This window comes from Emydura macquarii, unplaced genomic scaffold (assembly GCF_026122565.2).
Source record: "Emydura macquarii macquarii isolate MOO-44397 ecotype Brisbane River unplaced genomic scaffold, CSIRO-AGI_Emac_v2 contig_431, whole genome shotgun sequence".
Classification (NCBI taxonomy): Eukaryota; Metazoa; Chordata; order Testudines; family Chelidae; genus Emydura; species Emydura macquarii.
The window spans coordinates 1,625,472-1,646,415 of record NW_027130568.1 but is presented as its reverse complement, the minus strand read 5'-3'; the positions used below and the strand labels follow the sequence as shown (position 1 = coordinate 1,646,415).

General features: G+C 36.8%; 1 protein-coding gene across 5 annotated transcripts in view; it reads right to left on the bottom strand.

Annotated features, from left to right (window-relative positions):
* Nucleotides 1–15,112: 15,112 nt before the first annotated feature.
* Nucleotides 15,113–20,944, bottom strand: part of CDH7 (cadherin 7) — an 85,756-nt gene continuing 79,924 nt past the window's right edge. For all 5 annotated transcript variants that reach the window (XM_067537476.1, XM_067537475.1, XM_067537477.1 and 2 more), the window contains one exon: nt 15,113–15,905. In XM_067537476.1, coding sequence (XP_067393577.1) covers nt 15,412–15,905 — 494 coding nt within the window. In that variant the 3' untranslated portion in view covers nt 15,113–15,411. The remainder of the gene's footprint in view (nt 15,906–20,944) is intronic.

Sequence of the window (20,944 nt, the reverse complement as noted above, 5' to 3'; positions counted from 1 at the left end):
AGCTGGAGGTAGTGAGAGGTGAGCCAAAGTGTGTGTGAAGACAGAGGAGAAATGCCAGCATCTCTGGCCAAAAGCCAGAAACTTGGCAGGTATGGTTACATGCAGCCCTCAACTAACTGTAACAGCCATAATATTGTTCTTTCCTGTCCTAAACTTTCACACATGTTTCATGGATATGCAAATGAATTTCCCTAGGCAACAAAATAGAATGCAAGGGCCTGATTCTGATCCTAGACCATATTTAAAACAATTTAACTCCATTAACTTCAGCAGAGTTATTCTTACTATACACTTCAGAATTACAAGTAAGACTGGAATCAGGCCCCCAAAGATTTATAGGGACCACATCTAACAGTTCCATGGATATTATCAATATGTTTATATATTATCAGATTATGAACAGCAGAGAAAAGCACTATCTAGCGTTTAAAGCACAAAAATGGGAGTCAGCAAATCCAAGTTCTTTTTTCTATTCTAACAGTGATTTAATGTCCTTGCACAAGTCAGTCAACTTATCTGGTGTTTCAACATCTGGAAAATAAACTCAAGAGCTTTGGAAGTGCTTGACATTTCTGGGATCATCTCTCTCAGTTGTTTAGTTGGCAAGTTGATCAACAAAGCTTATATGTAATGTACACTCATGGCTGAATACATATTGAACATGTGAAGTTGAGGTAAGAATATATTATAAAAACTAGAGAATGCTGGAATTTTATCCAACTGGCATAATATTGTATTTTTTTAAAAAAAAGTGAAATGGGTCCTTGGCATCAATGCTAGTGATGACTTGAGACCTGACTTTGAACATAGCTATCATCCTTAACTTTCAAAACCTCTGGCAGTTGATTAAATATCAGAAGAGGTTTTTATAAGTGACTATAACTTAGCATGAAGTGTCTTAGCCTACTCAGTAATTATCCTTTACTTGTTTTTGTGTAGCTCATGAAAGATGCTGAATTTATCATCCTGTAGCATCTTAAGTCTTATGTTGTTCTTCCTCATCAGGGGCTAGAACAAATTTCTGTCCACCAACACGACTCAAAAATGAGCTGGAGGGAATAGTTCTAGGGCCAAGAAGATAGTTTAGTGTCTGTCTCAATTCAATACTCTCCCTCTATGCTGAGACTGTCTACAAGGGTACTAGTTTCAGGGTCAAGTTGTAACGTGGACACTTGTCCTCTATGAACTGGACTCATATAACAAACTCATTTCACACAGGCCACACAATAACCACCAGAGAATAATGTAGTTCAGATACTACTGACCAGAGCTCCATTCAAACGAGCATTTTACTATCCCAGGGAAAGTGTTCTTAGTTTATTACTATTGTCCTGAGTCATAACCTCCCTTTTTGCCTATTAATCATTTTTTTACACAAAGCACAACAATTTTTCAAAAGCTTTTAGGACACAAAGATGGGAAGAAAGGCAAGAGTAGATTGGGGTGTATTTTTTAAAAATCTTGTCTCAATCTTCCACTTGGCTAAGGGCCAAATTTTTACCTCAGTTATACCACGTGCAACCCATGTGTGTAAATCTCTGAGGAATTTGGTTCTAAAGAACCTTAGGAGAATGCGGCACTTCCAGAGGCACTGATCAAAGGGCCTGGTACTGCAGTCTAATTTTGCAGCCCAAGGATTTTGTTCTTGTGTTAGTGAGTGCACCTGGTACAGTTTAACCTTTATAAGGCTGAGCGTCTGTACAATAAAATCAATTTATTAGGAAAAAAGTGAAGAGGAATGAAGAGATGGAAAAACAGAGGGAAGGGTGAAGGCGTGCAAGAGCAAAGTAAGTCTAAGAAATCATGTGACTAGCTATTTATTTTCAAACTGCCGAGGTGGCAACCCTATAAAATACTGATGGACTACTACAATGATTGACCTCTAAATTGTCGTCAACATTACACTGTATATTTATACCTATTTTAGAGTTGGAAGAAGGTTGGATTTATTTGCCTGTAGAGTACAGTTTATATTCTCTGTGTCCTGTGCTCAGTTTTACATTTTCTAAAGTGCACTAAATTTAATACCTCCTGGTTAACAGCTCTCTGATGAATACAGTCAGTTGTAAACAAGACATCCTGTTTCTGGGCTGGTTAGGGTTGCGGCCTCATATTCTAACATCATGTCACCCTGTATATTACTCATGGTTCTGCCTGTTGGCTGTAAATAACGTCACTCTGGCTACTAAAATAATATGTATAAAATACTTAATTTGCTTTGTATCTTTGCTTTGTATCTTTGTATCAATGTAAAATTGAGCAAGAATAAAAACACTCATGTATTACAACAACAGGGAAAAAAAAGAAACAAAAATAAACCCACACCACCACATGGGATGGTTGCCAAGAGATTATAACCAGACATCATACACTTCTAAACCTAGCCAGCTCATTATTCTTCTAAACCAGAAAGATAGTTTGATGCGAAAATTGGCTCCCGTTGAGTGTCAAAGCGAGTAGATTTATAAAAACTGCAAATAAGAAAGAGAGAAGCTGTGTTATTTGACCTACCATGTATCTCCTCATGCAGCAGCTGGAAAAGGGAAGCAAGGCAACTGAAAAATAATTAGAAATCATAAAAGCATCCTATGTAAGCAACCAAAGATTCCCAAGTAAGATCAAGGGAGGGTCTTCAAAAAAATTTTAGCTTATGTGGCTTTAGTGGGAATTGTTCAGCTGAAAACTCATGCAAAGCTTTGGACATATCAGGATAAAAGGCTGATATGATCTGTTTCACTATAATAACATAATATGAAAAGGTGAAGGTTGCATATGGCCTCCTTTCGTTCTACAGCCAGATCTCCTCAGACTGAGAATCTTGTCACGTTTAATAGACTAAGATTAAGAATTAGATTTAGTCAATATGTGATTGGGAGCGCTCTAGGGATTCTAGGAGATACAGGTGTTGGCTGTTCAGTGGGTGGTGACACTCTCCCTTCTGAGTCAGTTGAACAATTGCCCCAGCACAGAAATAAAGAATGGCATTGCAATATGGAGGATATGATCTGTTGGTTGAGATATAAAACAAGAATTTATCCACTTGCGGTCATTAAAAATCCTACTGGATTTTGTGAAAGAGAAGGGTTGTTAATTCCCTGTGTCCTAAACTCAATTCCCCTTGCATTTTCATTTGGGAAATTATTTTCTATAGATCAGAGCTCATAATAGGAAAATTCTTTTCAAATCTGAATGAATATCCATAAAGACAGGTTTTCTATCGACAGTATTTCCAATGCTTTTGAGTTCTCTTTCAACCAATATCTGAGTGCTTTGGCTTCACGAGCAGGAATCCTCATGAGAAGCAATTTTTTTAACTTGAATATTTCCCCAAAAGTGTATATTTGACTGTAAAATACAAAATTTGCAACATTTGCTTTATTGGCCAATTACATATATTGTCAAAGCAGGGAACAGAAAGAATAAAGCAGAAATGGTTTTATAACTGATCATTATGTGAACTTACCCTAGGTGTCTTAGCTGATTGAACTATTTTCCTTAGAATTATAACATTTAAATCAGTGTTTCCCAAAGTATGGGCCATGTTCTCTTTAAGAGTGAGATGTGAAGGAGTAGATAGGGTGGGGGCATGCAACAACAGCAGCATAAGTTTCCCCCATGCTGCCTGCTAACATGACTTGTCTGCAGAGGGTACAGTTCATTTTTCTGAAGAGGCTCAGCTTTCAAAATTTTGGGAATTGCTGATTTAAATGACTGCAAGAAGGATAAGATTATTTTTTTCTGATGCAGTTGCCCGTCCCGTATCTTTAATTTATTCCTCTCTAAGTTGAATTCAACCTTGGGCTTACAAAAATATTTCTGAAGTGCAAATATTTTGCTTTTGGAATGGTTTATAAAAAGTGTCAGATACTACCAACAAAACCATGAAACAAAACATACACACAAAAGAAGCGAAGGAGGATACACTCAAACCCTCCCCCAGTCATACAGGAAGATACATCTTCATTCATCAGTTTAGATCACCCCTCTCTCCCTGAATATTGGGCTCTATTTATCCATATACTCAACGTATTTTTTTTTTCAGCAACAAAGTATAAACTCTTCCTTCAAACTGCTTGTACCAGGAGGGATAGGACCAGCCAACTCTGTTCAATTATCAGGCCCCGCTGGGAAAGGATCAGATTGATCCCTAAAAAGGGCTGATAGAACTCGGTGAAAGCAAGAGCTGGGGGAAGGGGCTGGACTTGGCTTGACTTGGCTTGGCTTGGCGTGACTTGACTTCACTTCTGTAGTACGATTTGAAGCAGGGGTCTGGGCTGGCCTGGCCTTGTCTCCTTTCAACACAAAGAGGCAAGAGGTAAAAGCTCTGGGAGCTGTAGCCAGTGTGGATAGAGGAACTGCTTTGTTTTGATGTTTTCTCTAAATGTGATGTTTAAAGAATAAAACTGAACCCTGGGACAAGGACCTGAAAGACTGAATCCAACTGGGCTGGGTGGGCAGACAGGCTAGTGGCATATGGTGACCTTTATACTTCTGAGGGCCAAGTGGTGTTGATTTCTTGGTTCTGGACTTGAGAAAGCTCTTGAAAGGGAAAACAAATCAGTAGTTATCCCAGCCTCTCACCTTTCCCATCTGAAAGACTATGGGACATGGGCTATAACAAGGCTAAAGGGGAGCTGTTTTGCAGGAATTTGTTGAAATAGTGAAAGCATCTCCTTGCTTCCTGTTATTTGTTTTTCCTGCTACGCCCCTTTTAATGTAAGTTACATTAGTTTTGAATGTACCCTGAATACCAGATCAGTTCAAGCTATGCACCTTTGCCATTTACACACATTTGCTGCCCTCTACCCAACTTTTAAATTATACGTCAGCTGAATTTGACCCTGCAACTGCTTACTCCAGCCTTATACTAGTGCTGAATTTTACCCATTATTCTGTACAGTGGCTTCAGCTAAAAAATTGACAAACGTGTTAGTTGGAGGTATAAAGCCATGGTATTTGATATGTTCTAATTCTAAATAGAACAACACTAACTCTTATACATAACTTTCTATCTTTCTATCTGGATATATTTATATCTAGATCTGGACGTGGAAGGCACAGAAGGGGGGGTCTTGCCCAAGATCCCACAGCAGGTCAGTGGCAGTGCTGAGACTAGAGCTCAGCTTTCCTGACTCCAAGCCCAGTGTCTTGACCATGTTATTAATGACTATTTATTTATTTATTTGTATGGCTGTAGTGCCTAGAGGCCCCAGCCATGGACCAGGACTCTATTGTACTAGGCACCATACAAACACAGAACAAAAGAATGTTCCTTGCCCCAACGAACATACAATCTGAATATAAAACAAAATGCAATAGGTGGATACAGATAGATGGGGAGAGGTTGTGAAGGGCCTTCCAAGTGAAGACAAGCAGCTTATGTTTGATGCAATAGAGAAGGGGGAGCCAGTGGAGGGTTGCAAAATGAAAGGTCAAAGCGATGAACTAGGGAAATGATCTTTTCAGAAGTATTCTGAATGGGTATGAGAAGGGCAAGAATGCATTTGTCAAGGCCAGATAAAAAGATGTTGCAGTAACCGAGACATGAGATAATAAAAGCGTGGATAAGAGTTTTAGCTGTGTGGATGCAGAGGAAAGGCCTTATCTTACAACTGATATACAGAAAGAATTGACAAGATTTAGACAGAACCACACATTGCCTCAATGCATTAAAAATAACTACAGATACACATTTATGTGTGTATAGAAATCCTGGAACAGTCACAGTAGTCACCTTCACCTGCAAATGTTGGGCCAGGTACTCAGCTGCTGTAAATCTGTGTAGCTTGACTGAAATCAATGAAGTTTGCTGATATACACCCGTTGAGGACATGATCCATTCATTATGTTGTGAATCTTGGTGGGCTTAACGACCTTTATTGACGCACTGTATTAAACATTTCTTACCTACTACATTTTATTATTGTTTTCTAAAATGTCCATGACTGCAATTTCTTTGTCTATGTCCTTCTAATCCATCATCACAGTGCAGTGAACCATCCCCCTTTCATTGTGAGCCTGATAACTTTTCCCACTATAGCATCATTTAGTACTATAAAAGAACTCATCTTCCACCCTCAAAGGGTTCTTTACAATGCTGTTCAACTAATCATCCAATTGAAGCAATGCTCTTAGGGCCAGATTTTGCCCTGGGATATAGATGTGCACTGCTGCCATTAAAGTCAACCCCTTACCTCCAATTCCATATGAACCTATTTTCCACCATCAAGGAAAATGGAAATCTTAAGGCTTCTGCCTATATCAGGTTTTTGCCATGACATTGCAGCACTTTGATTTTGGATTCCTCACCAAGTCGAGTGCTAGTTATTGAATAAAAGTTTTTTCGAACAAGTGATACAGCATCTGGCTCAGAATGTCTAGTTTAAACTTTGGCTTCTAATGATTGGTATTGGTATTTGGTTCTAATCCCTTTGGTATTTGGGTTCTGGGTTGAAATATACATTTGTTAAATCCTTGTGAAAAACACTGATATGACATAAGAAATGGATTATGGTTTATTCATCTATTTTTCATGATTAATTATTCACCATTATTAATTTTAATTTTTATATTTTTGTTTTCTTGTAGGGTAATTGTCCCTATTGGAAATATGAGCATTTCTTTTCTGTTTAACCAGTTTGCCAAGGTCACACAATAGTGAGGAGGAAGAAACTGTTACGTCCCTTCCCTTATTCCCAAACTTTAACTGTGTTGCCTGCTTATTCTATATTCACCCTATACACATGTTCACTGCAAGGGAGAATGAATGAATAAGTACCCAAAGAAGTAAAATGATATCTAGGAAAAACTTCAGTCATATTATGTCTTAAGGGACAACAGGAATTAGACAAAAAGGAAACAGACACACACATCTTTCCACTAATCTATTTAGTTCACATGAGAGGAAGCAATTGTTAATCTCATACATTGCATGAATCCTTGAAATGTCCTTGGATGTACTGTATACCATCAGAAGAAGGACACCTTTTCATCCCTATAGGTCTTTGTTGTATGTCAGTCAAACACTGCTAGGAATTGAAGGGAAAAAAACAAAACAAAACATTGACAGACATGAAGCTATTCCCAAGTAAAAATATTTAAAAAAATGCATTTCTTCTGAGATCTTCATTCACAGATAAGGATCAGTGTGGGTAAATACCCACTGAGAAGACTTTGTTGCTTATGGGAATTTCATACTTCTTATTAGGTTTGCTATCTGGTATCTTTCCTATTATTATCCATTATTAAGACGAAGATTTTACTCCATAGGACAAATTTAATTTTCCCTTGGGAGAGTTTTACTCATGCAACACTGCTTCCTTTTTGTCACTGGCTCCATTTTAAAGCAATGAAAGCATCAAGACAAATCGGTCTCCGTCCTCCTCCCCTCCCCTCCTTTTATTTATTTCATTTAATTTTATCTCATTTATTTATTAGAATAAAAATGACAATTAAGTGAGCCCCAAACATAGAAAGGGGCAGATTGTGATGCTCTTGAAAAGTAGCTTACCCCACAGGAAGTCCCACTGAAGTCAATGGAATTGCCTTGTATTACTCAGTGCAAGCAAGGATATCAGAATATGTCCCTAAATGATCTCTTACAGTATCTCAAGGCATGTTTTCTTGATTTTAGAAAACACCTAACTGTTATTTTCCCAGGAGGTATTGTACATCATGCAAAAATATAAACCTCTTGCAACACAATTCATATTTAGTGTGCACAGAGATATCAATCTTCAGAAATGACCTGTGAGAGCAAGTGCATTGTCTGTAACAGCAAGGTTAAGTGCACTCTGTTGAAAGCAACTAGATTATGCCATTAAAAATATCCTCGTAAGATAGGTGTAGTACCATAAAATATGTGGATGGTGCTTGGTGGGTGGCAAGACAAGGAAAGGTGACTCCTAACAAAAGAGGAAAGGGAATAAAAGAGATGATTGAAAGCAAAGAGCATCAATCCTGACCAACTATCCTTTCTTCTGCCACTTTCAATGGTCATTTTATCACTCTCCTTTTACTGCCCTTCACTTAGGGTGATTTCACCCTGCATCTTTTGTGTGTCTTTATGAATATTTCGTTCTTCATACCACCACCTCATCAATGTGATATTATTTTTCGGGTAGTAATGTGGGTTTTTTTCTACTAAGGAAATAAAAAGACTTAAAAATTCAGACTGTCCAGTCTTGTCAGACTTGAATGCTCTAATGTGGCTTGACTGCCTAGTTTAACATCACACTTATGCCTAATTGATAAGTAGTTAGTCTCAGTAAGACCAAAAGCTCTCAGTGTATTGGGGAGTACTGAGGCAAAGCGTTAATTAAAGGAAAGAAATAAATGTCAGTATACATAGGGCATTATGCACTTGTGCTGGTTCAGTTTTATTTTACATCTTTTTTTCCCCTTCTTTCTGCACAAAGATAAAGTGATTGCCATAAATGATAGTGAAGAAACCATGTTACAGGTAATGAACCTCAAAAAATTCTAAGATTTAGTTTTGCTAAACCCCTAAAAGTTATTAATAAACTAGTAGAAAATGATTATCTGTTCTGAAGGTGAAATATCAGATTCAGAATTCCCTATGATTGGTGATGTTAATGACAGCTTAACTTTAGGGAATGATCAGTATAACACCTTGTTATCCAATGCTCATTTGTGTACAGTTCTTTTTCTCCACCCCCTGAGATCAGAGAGGAAGCGCTTTTCCTCTTATTTCAAGAAAAGGAAGGATGGTCCTTGTGGTTAAGGAACAAGACTAGGATTGAGAATTTCAATTTTGGTTCTGCCACAGAATTAGTATTCCACTTTAGGTACTCTGTGCCTCCCTTCTCCATCAATAAAATAGGATTAACACTTATGTCCCTAGTAGAGATATTGTAAGAATAAATTCATTAATGTTTATGAGGCAGATAAGTATACAGAGAAGCTATGCTGACTAATGATCTTCTCTGTTCAGGAACCTGCAGAGGAGAGGTAGGGGCTGGGTTGGTTTTTCTCTTTCCTTCATCCTTGAAGTTGGGAGAAGTGAGGGGTTCAGCACCTTACAAACTGTTGAGTCTTGTAACTAAGGAGAGCCAGGAGCTGTCTGGCAATTAGCACTGCACTTTTTGGAAGGATGATGGGTTCAAACCAAATCCCAGTTGCTTCTTCCTACTTAAAATTCTCTTGTAACTTAAATTGTGGGGCATTAATGTAATGTGTAATAGAATGTGTAATAGGGTGTGTAATAGAATGGCTAAATCATTCCATCTCAGAGGGACTTCACTGTCTTGGTGGGTAAAGTGAACTACTCCCTGTGTTCTTAGTTTGAGACTACAGCAAGCATGCAACAACAGAAATGGACTATAAATCTCATGGGAATAGGAGTTCTGGAAATATTTCCAACACTTCCTGAATTAATCTGTTTGAAAAATATTATAAACATACCTGATTTCCCTGTCAAAGCCACACTTAGCATTTTGGGATGGGCCTGAGAAACAATCACCAACAAATGTAAATGATTACTCTTCACTGCTATCACACCATTACACATACAGATGGCCTATGGATTTAGGAAAGATTCTTTGAGCTGATTCTTTAGGATATGACTCTCTAATGAGTCATCTTACATTAAAAAAAAAGTCTATGGAATGGTTCAATGCACATTTAATTGCATAGAGATGTGTTTTCCCCACTGGAATCTAAGGAGAATAAAGATAAGATGCATAATGATATGTTATTGACTTCCAGTTCTTATCTGTATATACAGATTAAGAAATATTTTCAATATAGTTTACTTGACAGCAAATGTTCCAATGATCTGAGAGTTTATAGACAGCAATGTCTATGTTTACAATGTTAAATTGGGGTATGGTATGGTATCTCCAACCTTCTCTTCAGTTCAGGAATTCAATTTACAAAGAGGAAGTGCAGAAGCACAAGCCCTCCATGTATCATTACTACTTGTTGTTAGGGCTGCTGGAGCAAACAGTCAAGATGTTAGTCAAATTGACAACAGGATTTCACTTGATAGAGGTACTTTGCACTTGTTCTTTCTTGTGATTTCCACATACTTCTTTTGTTGCAAATCTTCATCATAATTAGGTAACTTGATTTCTTCAGGCAATACTTGTCTATTTGTTTTTTGATAGTAACAATATGATCTAAGGGTTCACAGATTTGATATAACTCCTTAAAGGTATTTTTAAATGCCTCACTCATCTTGTAGAAAATTATTCTCTAGCCAGCCAAAACATAATTTAAATGATGACATTTGTACTTAGCCATCTTGCTTTATTACATACACTAGGTTGACAAACCTTTCTCAGACAGTAAGTTCAGCCCTTAGAGGATATTCTAGATAAGGTACATTCCTGTTTTGTGCTCTGATTCTTGGAGAACACAATGGCAATTAGCCATTTTTAAAACCATGTTTGTGAACAGTGTTCTATGTTTCCTCCTGTACGTGTGATGGATCTGAGTTGGACATAGTTGTTATGCTACACCAATCTATGTGTTGGCATGGACAATGTGGGAGGGAATGTGAGGTCATGGCCAGGGTTCTGGACTAAGACTCAGCAGACCTGCGTTCTGTACCTGGCTTTGCCACTGACTTTCCTCATCTGTAAAATGGGGATGATGATGTTTCACTCTATTGTAAAGCACTTTGAGTTTGATGGATGAAAAAGTGCTATATTACAGTTAGGTATCATTTATTTGTGCTACGTATGTCAGCTACCTGTGCTGATGTGAATGTGAAGCTGTTTAACATTCCTTAGGTCAGTATAACTATGTACAGATTTTTGAAATGAACATAGGCCTTCATGGGGAATTGTTCTATAAAAAATCAGCCATGTGATCAGCTACAACAATGAATTTGCTGATAGATTTGCTGGAAACCAGAGTCAACAGCATTCTGTGTTCTCATTTCAGCTCTGAAATGTTCTTTCAAGTCCATACAACTGTATGGTTTGAAGAGTATTTGCTTTTCATGATGACCCTGTCAGAAAATACCACTTGACTTTGTGTCATCCAGTGGTGGGTACTCTGGAAAAATAGGTGATTGATATTTAGTATTGCACAACATGGTTTTACTCAGAGTATCTACATGAAAAGATTATGGGAAACATTTTTATATCGACAAGTATGCATACACAGAAAATCAATACGGAAAAGTAATTTAGAAGAGAAAGATTGATTCATGAGAGAAATTCTTAAAGAAAAAGACTTAAACATTGAAAAGTACAAAAAACAGAAGCAATAATATCTTTGATCCTTTATAATCTGTTTTTTTGTCACCGCCTCATGTCTCGATATCTGGTATGAGTACTGGAGTGATCACATCAGTCCATCTAACAGGATCACTTATTTCAAGAAGGACTGAGATCTATATTCAATATTAATGCTGTGCAGCAGGTGAGGTCACTTCATCCCCTTATAAATGTAAGCAGGGAAAACAGAAAGATTCCTAGATGGCTTTGCAAGTATGTCTGGTGCAAATCCTATTTTGTGTCATCCAAAATCGGCTTCAACAATGACTTTATACTGTTTCACTTCACCATAATTGGAAGCCAGTTCCAGCTATTAATTTTATTCTTCTGGCATTAAGAAATATAGGGTCAAGTTACTCACTCCATTACATCAGTTTTACACCAGAGTAACTCCTTTGATGACAGTGGATGTACACATTCGTACCAGAATGAAGAGTCCGGCCCATAATCTCACCTGAGTGTGATAGTTTTACCTAGACTTTGTCAGTCATCCTGCTGTAAAGGCCTCAGGGAATCTCAGCTAGACTTGTCACTCCATTGTAACTTGATGGGAAAAGGAAGGAGTAAATTTTAATTATGGGTGGCAGATAGTGTAGTTGTTTGCTATTCTGCCAAAAGAGGACATCAGCGGACAGCTAGTTGGAAATTTTCAATTTTTTAAGAAAACTTTGTAAAAAATTGTGAAGGAAGGTCTGTTCAAAAGAGCTCTTTAGGAGTGTTCTGTTGTCCTTCTGGGATACACAAAAAAAGAAGATACACTGTTTACTTTTGCCCCATTTCAAAAAAGCTCTATTGGAATTGGAAAAGGTACAGGGAGGGGCAGCAAAAATGATTAGGGGTATGGAATATCTTTGGTACGAGGAGAGACTAAAAAGACTGGGACTGTTCAGATTTAAAAAGATATGACTAAGCCGGGGATATGACAGAGGTCTATAAAATTACAAATGGTATGGAGAAAATGAATAAGGAAGTGTTATTTGTCCCTTCACATAACACAAGAATCAGGATTTACACAATTAATTTAATAGGCAGCTGGTTAAAAAAAAAAAGTAAATACTTCTTCACACAATGCACAGTCAACCTATGGAATTCATTGCCATGGGCTGTTGTGAAGGCCAGAAGTATAATTGAGCTCCAAAATAATTAGATAACTTTATGGAAGATAGGTTCATCAATGGCTAGTTAACCAAGATGGTTAGGGATGAAACCCCATGTTCCGGGTGCCTTCAACTTCCAACTGCCAGAAGTTGGGACTGGATGTCAGGGGTGGATCACTCAAAATTGCCCTGTTGTTTTCATTCCCTCTGAAGCATCTGGCTCTGGCCACTGTCAGATGATGGAATACTGGGCTAGATGGACCACTAGTCTGACTCAATTTAGCCATTCTTAGGTTCTAATATTTAATCAGCCACTTAATCTCGAATAAATCTTTCAACATCAGGTCCCATAACAAATCCCCACACCCCCAACTAAAGAATTTTAATCCAGTGAAAATCTATGAAACACTGTAATTATGATAAACTGTGAAGAGTCCTTTTAAAAATTGCATTATATGTACTATAGCAACATCTGTCAGCAAATATGAGGGTTTTTCTTAATATAATGTTTTTATACCCAGCAGACAAATGTATAAGGTGTAACAACAGAGTTGTAGGATCATCTTCAAATTGTGTAATGGAAAATGTATACCTGCAAGAATTTTCAATGCATTAAATAAAGTGGAACAGATTTCTTCCCATAGCAAACACAAGTCAAAGCTGACACATTTTTATGAGAAAGACGATACACTTTGTTTTTATAAATATAAAACAGGTAAAAAGCAAGGCAGTTGTGCTGTTCACTTAAATCATACAGAAATCTCCTTTGAGTGATACGTGCTAAAATCAGCACTTTTGACTTCATAATCCAAATGCATGAATTATTTTATCTTCCTACCAACAAGGAGATTATTATAAAATTGTTCTCTCAGCATCTTGCTGATTTAACACCTACATAACTCTTGCAGCATATCTTACTTTTATTGAACTGCATACGCTTGATACTTTTTTTCCACTTTCTTTTATTGAAAATCTTACATACGTGACTAAAAGTCATGGGTAATATCTTTCAGTTCCATTACAAAATCGGTCATCTATCTGTCTATATATATCTATATATAGAGATTTAATACAACTAGAAGCAAATCTATTGAATCATGAAATAATGATTGTCTACAAAAATGTTACCCAACTGTGTTGCAGTTGATCAAAAGTTATGTTTTTAATGAGGCTGAAGGCCACTTTCACATAGTTAATTGATAATGTGGGGTTGCAAGAATTACAAAGCCTTAAGGATATTCCCCCCCGCACCCCATTCAATCCATACTTTAGGATTTCACTTCAAGGGTCCTCTTTTCAGAAAGAAGCACTTTCAGAGTGAGCATCATCCTCTAGCTGCATACTTAGGCCCTGACCCTTCAACACTTATGCATGCCTCTGAAGTCCTAGTGAAGTCAAGTCATTGGAATTTAACTAATAAATAATGTTTCCAAGATCAGGGCCTTATTTAGGAACTCATCTACAAAGTCTTTAAAAAGAAAAAATTGAAAGAATATTAAAAGAAAACATTATTACTTGAATATATGCCTTATTATCTAATACTAGATCAGGAAAGATGAAGTATAAATATTGTCAGAATTATAAAAAAAATTGTCTTATTAAAAGAAACCCAACTTCAAAATTGTACAGTATTTGAACCTACTGCAATTGTCCTATTTTGGCACTCCTGAATCAGTGTAGAAATTTTGTATTGTGAAGTTAATCTGCTGGGGAAAATATTTATGTGAGTCAGGATCTAAAGATGGATTCTGGAGTTTATAGCATTACATTGCTTAACATATGAAAGAAATTTTAAACAGTCTTTTACTGTGATTCATTAACAGCAAAAGAGAAGGGGAGAAAAAAGCAGGGTCTTTAAACTCTTCCAAGCGTATAGGACATGTGACCTTGAAAACTAAATCTCACAGTAAAGACACTCCCAACTACCTCTGAGTCTTCTTTCGAAAATGCAATGTACAAATATTTTATTCAAATGTCTCAGACATGGTAATGGCTCAGAAGAATGACTGCGTGTCCTTGTAGCTGTGCTCCTTTCTGAGAGATGAATGGCGGGCTCGATTGCTTTACTGTAATTTCTCCATTTCCATGCTTCATTTCCTTCATGTATCTGAGACTGGAGAAAAATCAGCATGTTCGGACGAGTCTAATACCATGAGGCAGTAAAATGGACCTGAATTTAGCGGAGACTGGAGCTCCAAAATAAATATAACACTATATGTCAAATTTAAAAAAAAAAAAAAAAAAAAAGATAAATTCTCCTGTACAAATCAGAAGAGATAATAACAAATAACAAATAGACAGCAACTTTTTGCGTACCTACACAGGCATCACAAGACTGTTTTCAACTTTAAGAATCCCTTTTCATATTTTTATTTTATGTGTTTTGTAAATTATTTTAGTAAGGTGATGACAAATGTTGTAGATTTTCTTAGCATGGTTCGCTATTATTTTTGTTTGTTTTGATAACCTAAGTATTTACAACGATTTCTGATTAAATAGCTCTTTTAACCACACGGACACCAACAAAAATATTCTGCTGCATTTGGTTTGTTTGTTTGTTTTTTGTCTTTTTTTTTCTGAGCCAACAAGCTGCATGCAACATTGTAAATAAAATTTGCGAAAAGATTTTTTATCATTAAAGTACAATGTCTTATAAGACTGTTTTGAATGGAATATTGTGTTTGTTTGTTTGTTTCCTCTTCCTCTTATCCCTTATTAGAGACTTTACAATCTAGACATGGCAATACTGTGAAGGCATCTACAGGGTATCATTGGCTCATTGAAGTCACAGTGCACTAAATACTCTTAGAAGTTAGTTGCCTCTGCAGGTATATGAGGGTTGCTATCTATTTGGATATGGCTGAGCATCTCATTTTATTGAAAATACCATCAAATGCTCAGATCTGTGTGGTCAGTGCAGTCCCTAGGACAAGTCTAATGAAAATATGCTTCACCAAGGCAAAAAAAACCTAAAAGGTTAAAAATGGAGAAATATTTACAACTTGCCTTAGTCCAGTTGTTGAGTTTTTTGTTTTTCTTCAGTGCATTTACATAGAAATGTTCCAAGGCTATGAGTACAAGCTGTCGGGTCCAGTTCCATACATATCCGCAAGTCGTTTAAAACGAGGCCCCCAGTCACTGAGGTAATCGTAATTCTGATCAGAGTTTGAGCTGATGGAATCTAAAGAGCTGAGTGACTCAGCCACTGAGCCATTTCCCTCAAATGCATATGTCTGCAAGGAATCATATGGTGGAGCACAGGGATCCACATCAGCCTCTTTTAGTCTCTCCCAGATAAATTCCCTAAAGATGACATTATCTGGGATACTTTTAAAAGTCGGTCTGCTCAAGAACTGAATCTCAGGAGTCACATCCCTTCTGGTCTTCGTGTCTCGGATGATGTTAAGGTTTCTCAAGGCAGCCATGTCAAAAGCCTCTGTGTCTTCTTCTCCACCTCCCTCATCATCATATCTGACTATGTTTTCCCTGATATCTCTCTCCTCATCAAAAATGAGTGGCTCTTTTTTCCGCCGTTTCATGGTGACAATCAGCAAGACCAGCACTGGAACACAAAAGACCAAAGTTTTAGAAATGCTGAAGTTTGAATTTATCCTCCACTCAGATCTTTCCCAGTAGTGGAACAATTCCTCAGTGTACACCATACAGATCTTTTACTTACCCAGGGAATACAAGGTCCACATCATACAGTTAGGTTTCAAATCACTATTAGGTTCTAAAGTGGCTTTTAAACAAAGACCTTTTAGACATTACAGAATCTATTTCCACAGCCATTCTGACTTAGTGTGGGATACAGCATTAAAGATAAAGACATTATCTGCTAAACATAAATTTAAGAGGCAGTTCAGGCTGAATATTACAATCTTACTGTCATGAAATAAAAAAGAGACCTTTTTCTGAACTCCTAATTGCCCAAGTGGTAAAAGCACATTCATAAAGATACTGCATGGAGTTTAACAGCCATAGTTTGGGAAGTGACTGTATTAAAGTATGTTGCCATAGGTTCTCTGGTGAAATATCTGTTCCTTGATTGGGAAACTCTGAGTTGTTAAGTAATGTCTAATATAAGACTGTTCTAGTTCAAGGATTAAAAGCATCTCTATATTAGACTGCACCTTGCTTTAGTGTGCAAAGTACTATAGTTGGTGCCTGTGAATTATGTCTGATGAGAAAGGCTAAGGCAGCTTGCATTTATTAGATCAACCCGTAAAGCTAATGATTTAAAAAATTCTGATAATTCAGGTTTCTATTCTTCATCTTAAAAGTCAAGACTAATTTGTAAAGACTTAGCCAAAGAACAAGGAGGAGAGTCCCTTAAGGCATATAATATACTGGCAGACATTTACATTTTAAATACGTTGTTGGTAAACAAACAGGAACTATTCATAAACATAACTTGGAGGACTAATGTGAATACTACGTTCATGTCTGAGACTTGACAGTGTTACTCATTACCCTGAAAATGATTATTTTATTTTAACATTGAAGCATCTGAATAACTTTGATGGAATTAGTGGGAGCTATATATGTGCTCAGAGAGGAGAACTGTATGCTTAAGGTTGTAAAAATCACAAGACATTCAGTGGTAAAGTTGCCCTTCTACCCTATCTCATAGCTTTGTGCCTTGGTTATATTCTTAAACTCTCCTAAGAATATGTTTTTGTAAAAAACACATGATCCAGGGTTATATCCTTCCCCTCACACTACTCACATACTTTTGCTTCTTGCTACACATATTTCCTGAAGGGAAAAGTTCCTGAAAACTAGTTTAAATCAGTTTTGGTTTAAAAGAACTCAGTTTTCCTTTGGGCTGATTCTTTGCATGCCATGATTCTTCATGGACTGAAGTTTTGTTTTGGAATGCAAAACACTGAATATAAGTTTTATATTTATAAATCCAAGTACAACCAGACATATAGTGGTAGCAGGGCAAACAACAATAATAAAAGTAGCTGAACTGAGGTACTACATAATAAAATATAAAGTAGACACCATTAACTCAAATTCATATTATGGTCATTAAGTGCATAAATAACTACCTTGGGCTCCTCCCCAACCACTTGAACTGTCCCCAGGTATTCTCATGTGTGACATCAATGTAGTACATAACGCAGGATTGTCATCCTCATAAGAATTTCATTTTAGGGAGGTATTTTCTACAAAGGTGGTTCCTAAGCAACTTAAAGACAGTCAGACTCCTTTTCTGTTTAGAAGTAACACACCATCCTTCTTATGTAGCTTTTCCAGCCCAGTGTCAAATTGGCGCAGAGCACCAGATTTCTAAGAAAGGTCTCAGCAGCTCTTTCCTGGGCACCTTGTATGCCTTCTAAAAGTAAGACTGAAACAAGTTTTCTTCCTGAAGATTTTTCTTTTTGACGAACATAGTAAGCAATAAATTGTTTTCCATGCAATAGCTACAAGGCACACATCTAATTATCCTTCTATTAGCAGATGCCTTGTGATTGTGAATTATTGCTGCATCAGCCTATACTTTTTCCATGATATCTACTGGCACAAGAAAGGTTTATACAGTATATTGAGAAGGCATTTGTTTGGGGCACACTATTCTGAGCCACATTTACATAAGCAGTTTGAAAAATTAGGATTTTGACCTTTAAAAGGGATTTAGAGTAGTTTCCAAACATTTTTGTATTAGGAGAATATATGTTTTGTTGTAAATTACAGTGTGGTGAACATAATATGTGCATTATATAAATAATATAGAGACAATGGTTGCATTTCCCTCTAAACAGGTTTTCTTACTAAAAGTGATATTTTTAAATGAAAGACAAATAATGCTATCAGCGATAAATATGTGATTTAATTTAAGATCATGATGGACAGAACTAGGGGTTTTCTCCATCTTTTAGTCTTCTTTTATAATTTTTTACCATATCAGTGTGACAATTTTTATTGCCATGTAACAAGCAGCTAGTCCTTGCCTTTACTCAAGTGTAAATGTGTTTTCACACTCCTGTCATGCTGAGCAGACTTCATTTTGAGATTTAAATACCTGCTAATAAGTGAAAAATAGGAAACTTAGTAGATATGCCTGCCTAGAGGCACAATAAAAATCAAGATAAAATGAATGTTTTATGTGGTATGCCTTGTACATCCCACTCTTGCTTGAAGCCAAGAAAAATATGAAGTCTTTCAAAAGGTTAAACATTTTAGCATTTAGATGGCTTTAAGAGATTATTAATTTCTAACTACTCCAGCAGCTATGAACAATAATGTTTAACCTCTAAAAGAACAAAGCTTTAGCTGCACTGCAGGAACCATGGAGATTATTACAGGCCAAAACCAAACATCTGTGGTATCTAAAGTAATCACGTCTGATTTTAAAGGTAGTCTATTTCCCATTATGTCCTATTTCTTTTCCCATGTTCATCACAGAAGCAGCGACCAAGGCAGTAAAGAGTGCCTGACTGAATGTCTAGAAAAGCTAAGTTTATAGATTGTACAATGAAAATAAAAGTATAGTACAAGCATTAGGTACATATATTAACTCTAAACAACACAACCATACTGATAAGAACATGAATGGCAAAGTCACTCATGGCTATATTTAGAAAGCAATGCAACTAATAATAATTGTTACAAACAACTAATCCATGAATAACTAAGGGCTGGATCTACACTCAGCTTTTGAACCAATTTAACTAAATTGGTAGAAAAAACAATTTAGTTAAATTGTTACAATGCCTTTATGTGGGTGCATTCATAAAGATATACATTCATTTATACTAGCACAGCTTGTTTGGATAAATTTGTCAAAAGCAGCAGATATTAACATCTTTCTATCACTGCAACCATAGTAAGGGTCTTACGCATTTACCTTAATCTGTTTCTGAACCAATATAATTCAGTCAGTGCAAAAACTGTATATATACCAACCACAAGTACATTCCTGTTTCAGTCACTGCCTCCCAAAGCTATTTTGCAATGTGTGTAAATTTGAAGTTTTCACTTACCTTAGTAGGCTGTCATCCAGCTTGTCTCCCTGTCTCTGTATTTGATCTAGACTTTCATTTTGTTCTCAAGGCAATTGCTGCATCATTGTAAAGATGTAATAATAGCTCACAGACAACCCAGAGGAGAGGACCACAAATAGGGCTAAAGAATACCATGCAGCTAATACCCACAGATTGTCATTGTCATACAATATCCCCTTAAGCATGTTATCTAATATAGCAATAAGCCACATCAGGTTTTAAATTAGTAAGCTATTGGCTGTGTTATGAGTCCTGAAGCTAAAGGCTGGGTACCTTCAGCAATCTAAGAAATGCCTCAATAGCCTACTGATTCATACACTATCTCATGGCTAGTGCAATTAGATAGATTTTATGATTAATGCAGATTGGGGCTAGGAGATCTGTTTCCAGCTCTGCACAAACTTCCTGTATGGGCATGGAAACCCATTCAATCGATTTCAGAAGTGCTTTCCGGTTGACATGATTAATCCACCTCCCGAAAGTGTAAGTCTGTGTCGACCAGAGATGCCCTTTGGTCGACACAGTGAAGTGAAGATGCCATGGTATGCAATGTAAGTAAGTTGATGGCAGATACGCAAGCTACTTTAGGTAGCTTGCATATCTCCCGTCAACCGCTGGCGGCAGTGTAGACCAGACCTTAGTTATGTGTTACTATGCATACAAATACTTCTTTTTTGTGAGGTTTTACATATACATATAATGAAACAGTAGTTACACACTATGTTAAATGCTTATTATAAAAACAATCATTATTGCATCTGTGAGATGTTAACTGAAAAATAAATTACATTGAATGAAATTACCACACAATTTTCAAAGGAATTAAGGTTTCGTCTCTTATTTCTTAAAAGAATTATGTACAGTATAAAGTGAAGGACACCCAGCCTTATACTTTTCATATGCTCTTTGTAGCATAAATTACAAGCATATTTTTAGTTGAAAATAACAGCCCCACTGCAGAGTTGATACTGTGCAGTTTTTCTAAGTAATTGACTGAGTATTGGAAATGTCTGATGGAACAGACTTTAGAATTCAGTCTTCATGAGTCAAATAAGTGAAGGGAGAAAACCTTTGGCAAACTTTAGTTCAATTTAGTTCAATATCTATTTTACTTTAGAAAAACGTGGAATGCAGTATACTTGTTATATTTATTTACTAAAAATTATTAACACTTTTAAATTAAATTCTCTGATTAAACTTGGGTCCAGTTGAGAAAACCTTTACTCGCATCAGGAATCCCAGAATACTCACAGGACTAAGGGCTACTTGTGAGGGAGAGGTGTGCCGTTTCAGGCCCCTCTTAGGGCATGTGATACTAAACTTAAAATGAAAGAGCTGGGTGACTGAAGATAAAAGTCAGGATGTCTGTATTTAAATTATTTATGCAAAGCTCACCACTTCATCCCCTCCAGTTTGCAGCTATAGCTCTGGCATTCACACAGGACTACCTCTTCAAAACCAGCTGTCTAACATGCACCTGCAGATTTGCATGTAAGCATCCAAAGGTGACTTTGTAGGCAGAAAGTGGTAACTGACTCAGCACATGCAAACGTCCATTTGGACAAGCAAAAGTGAGCTTTGTGTGCAC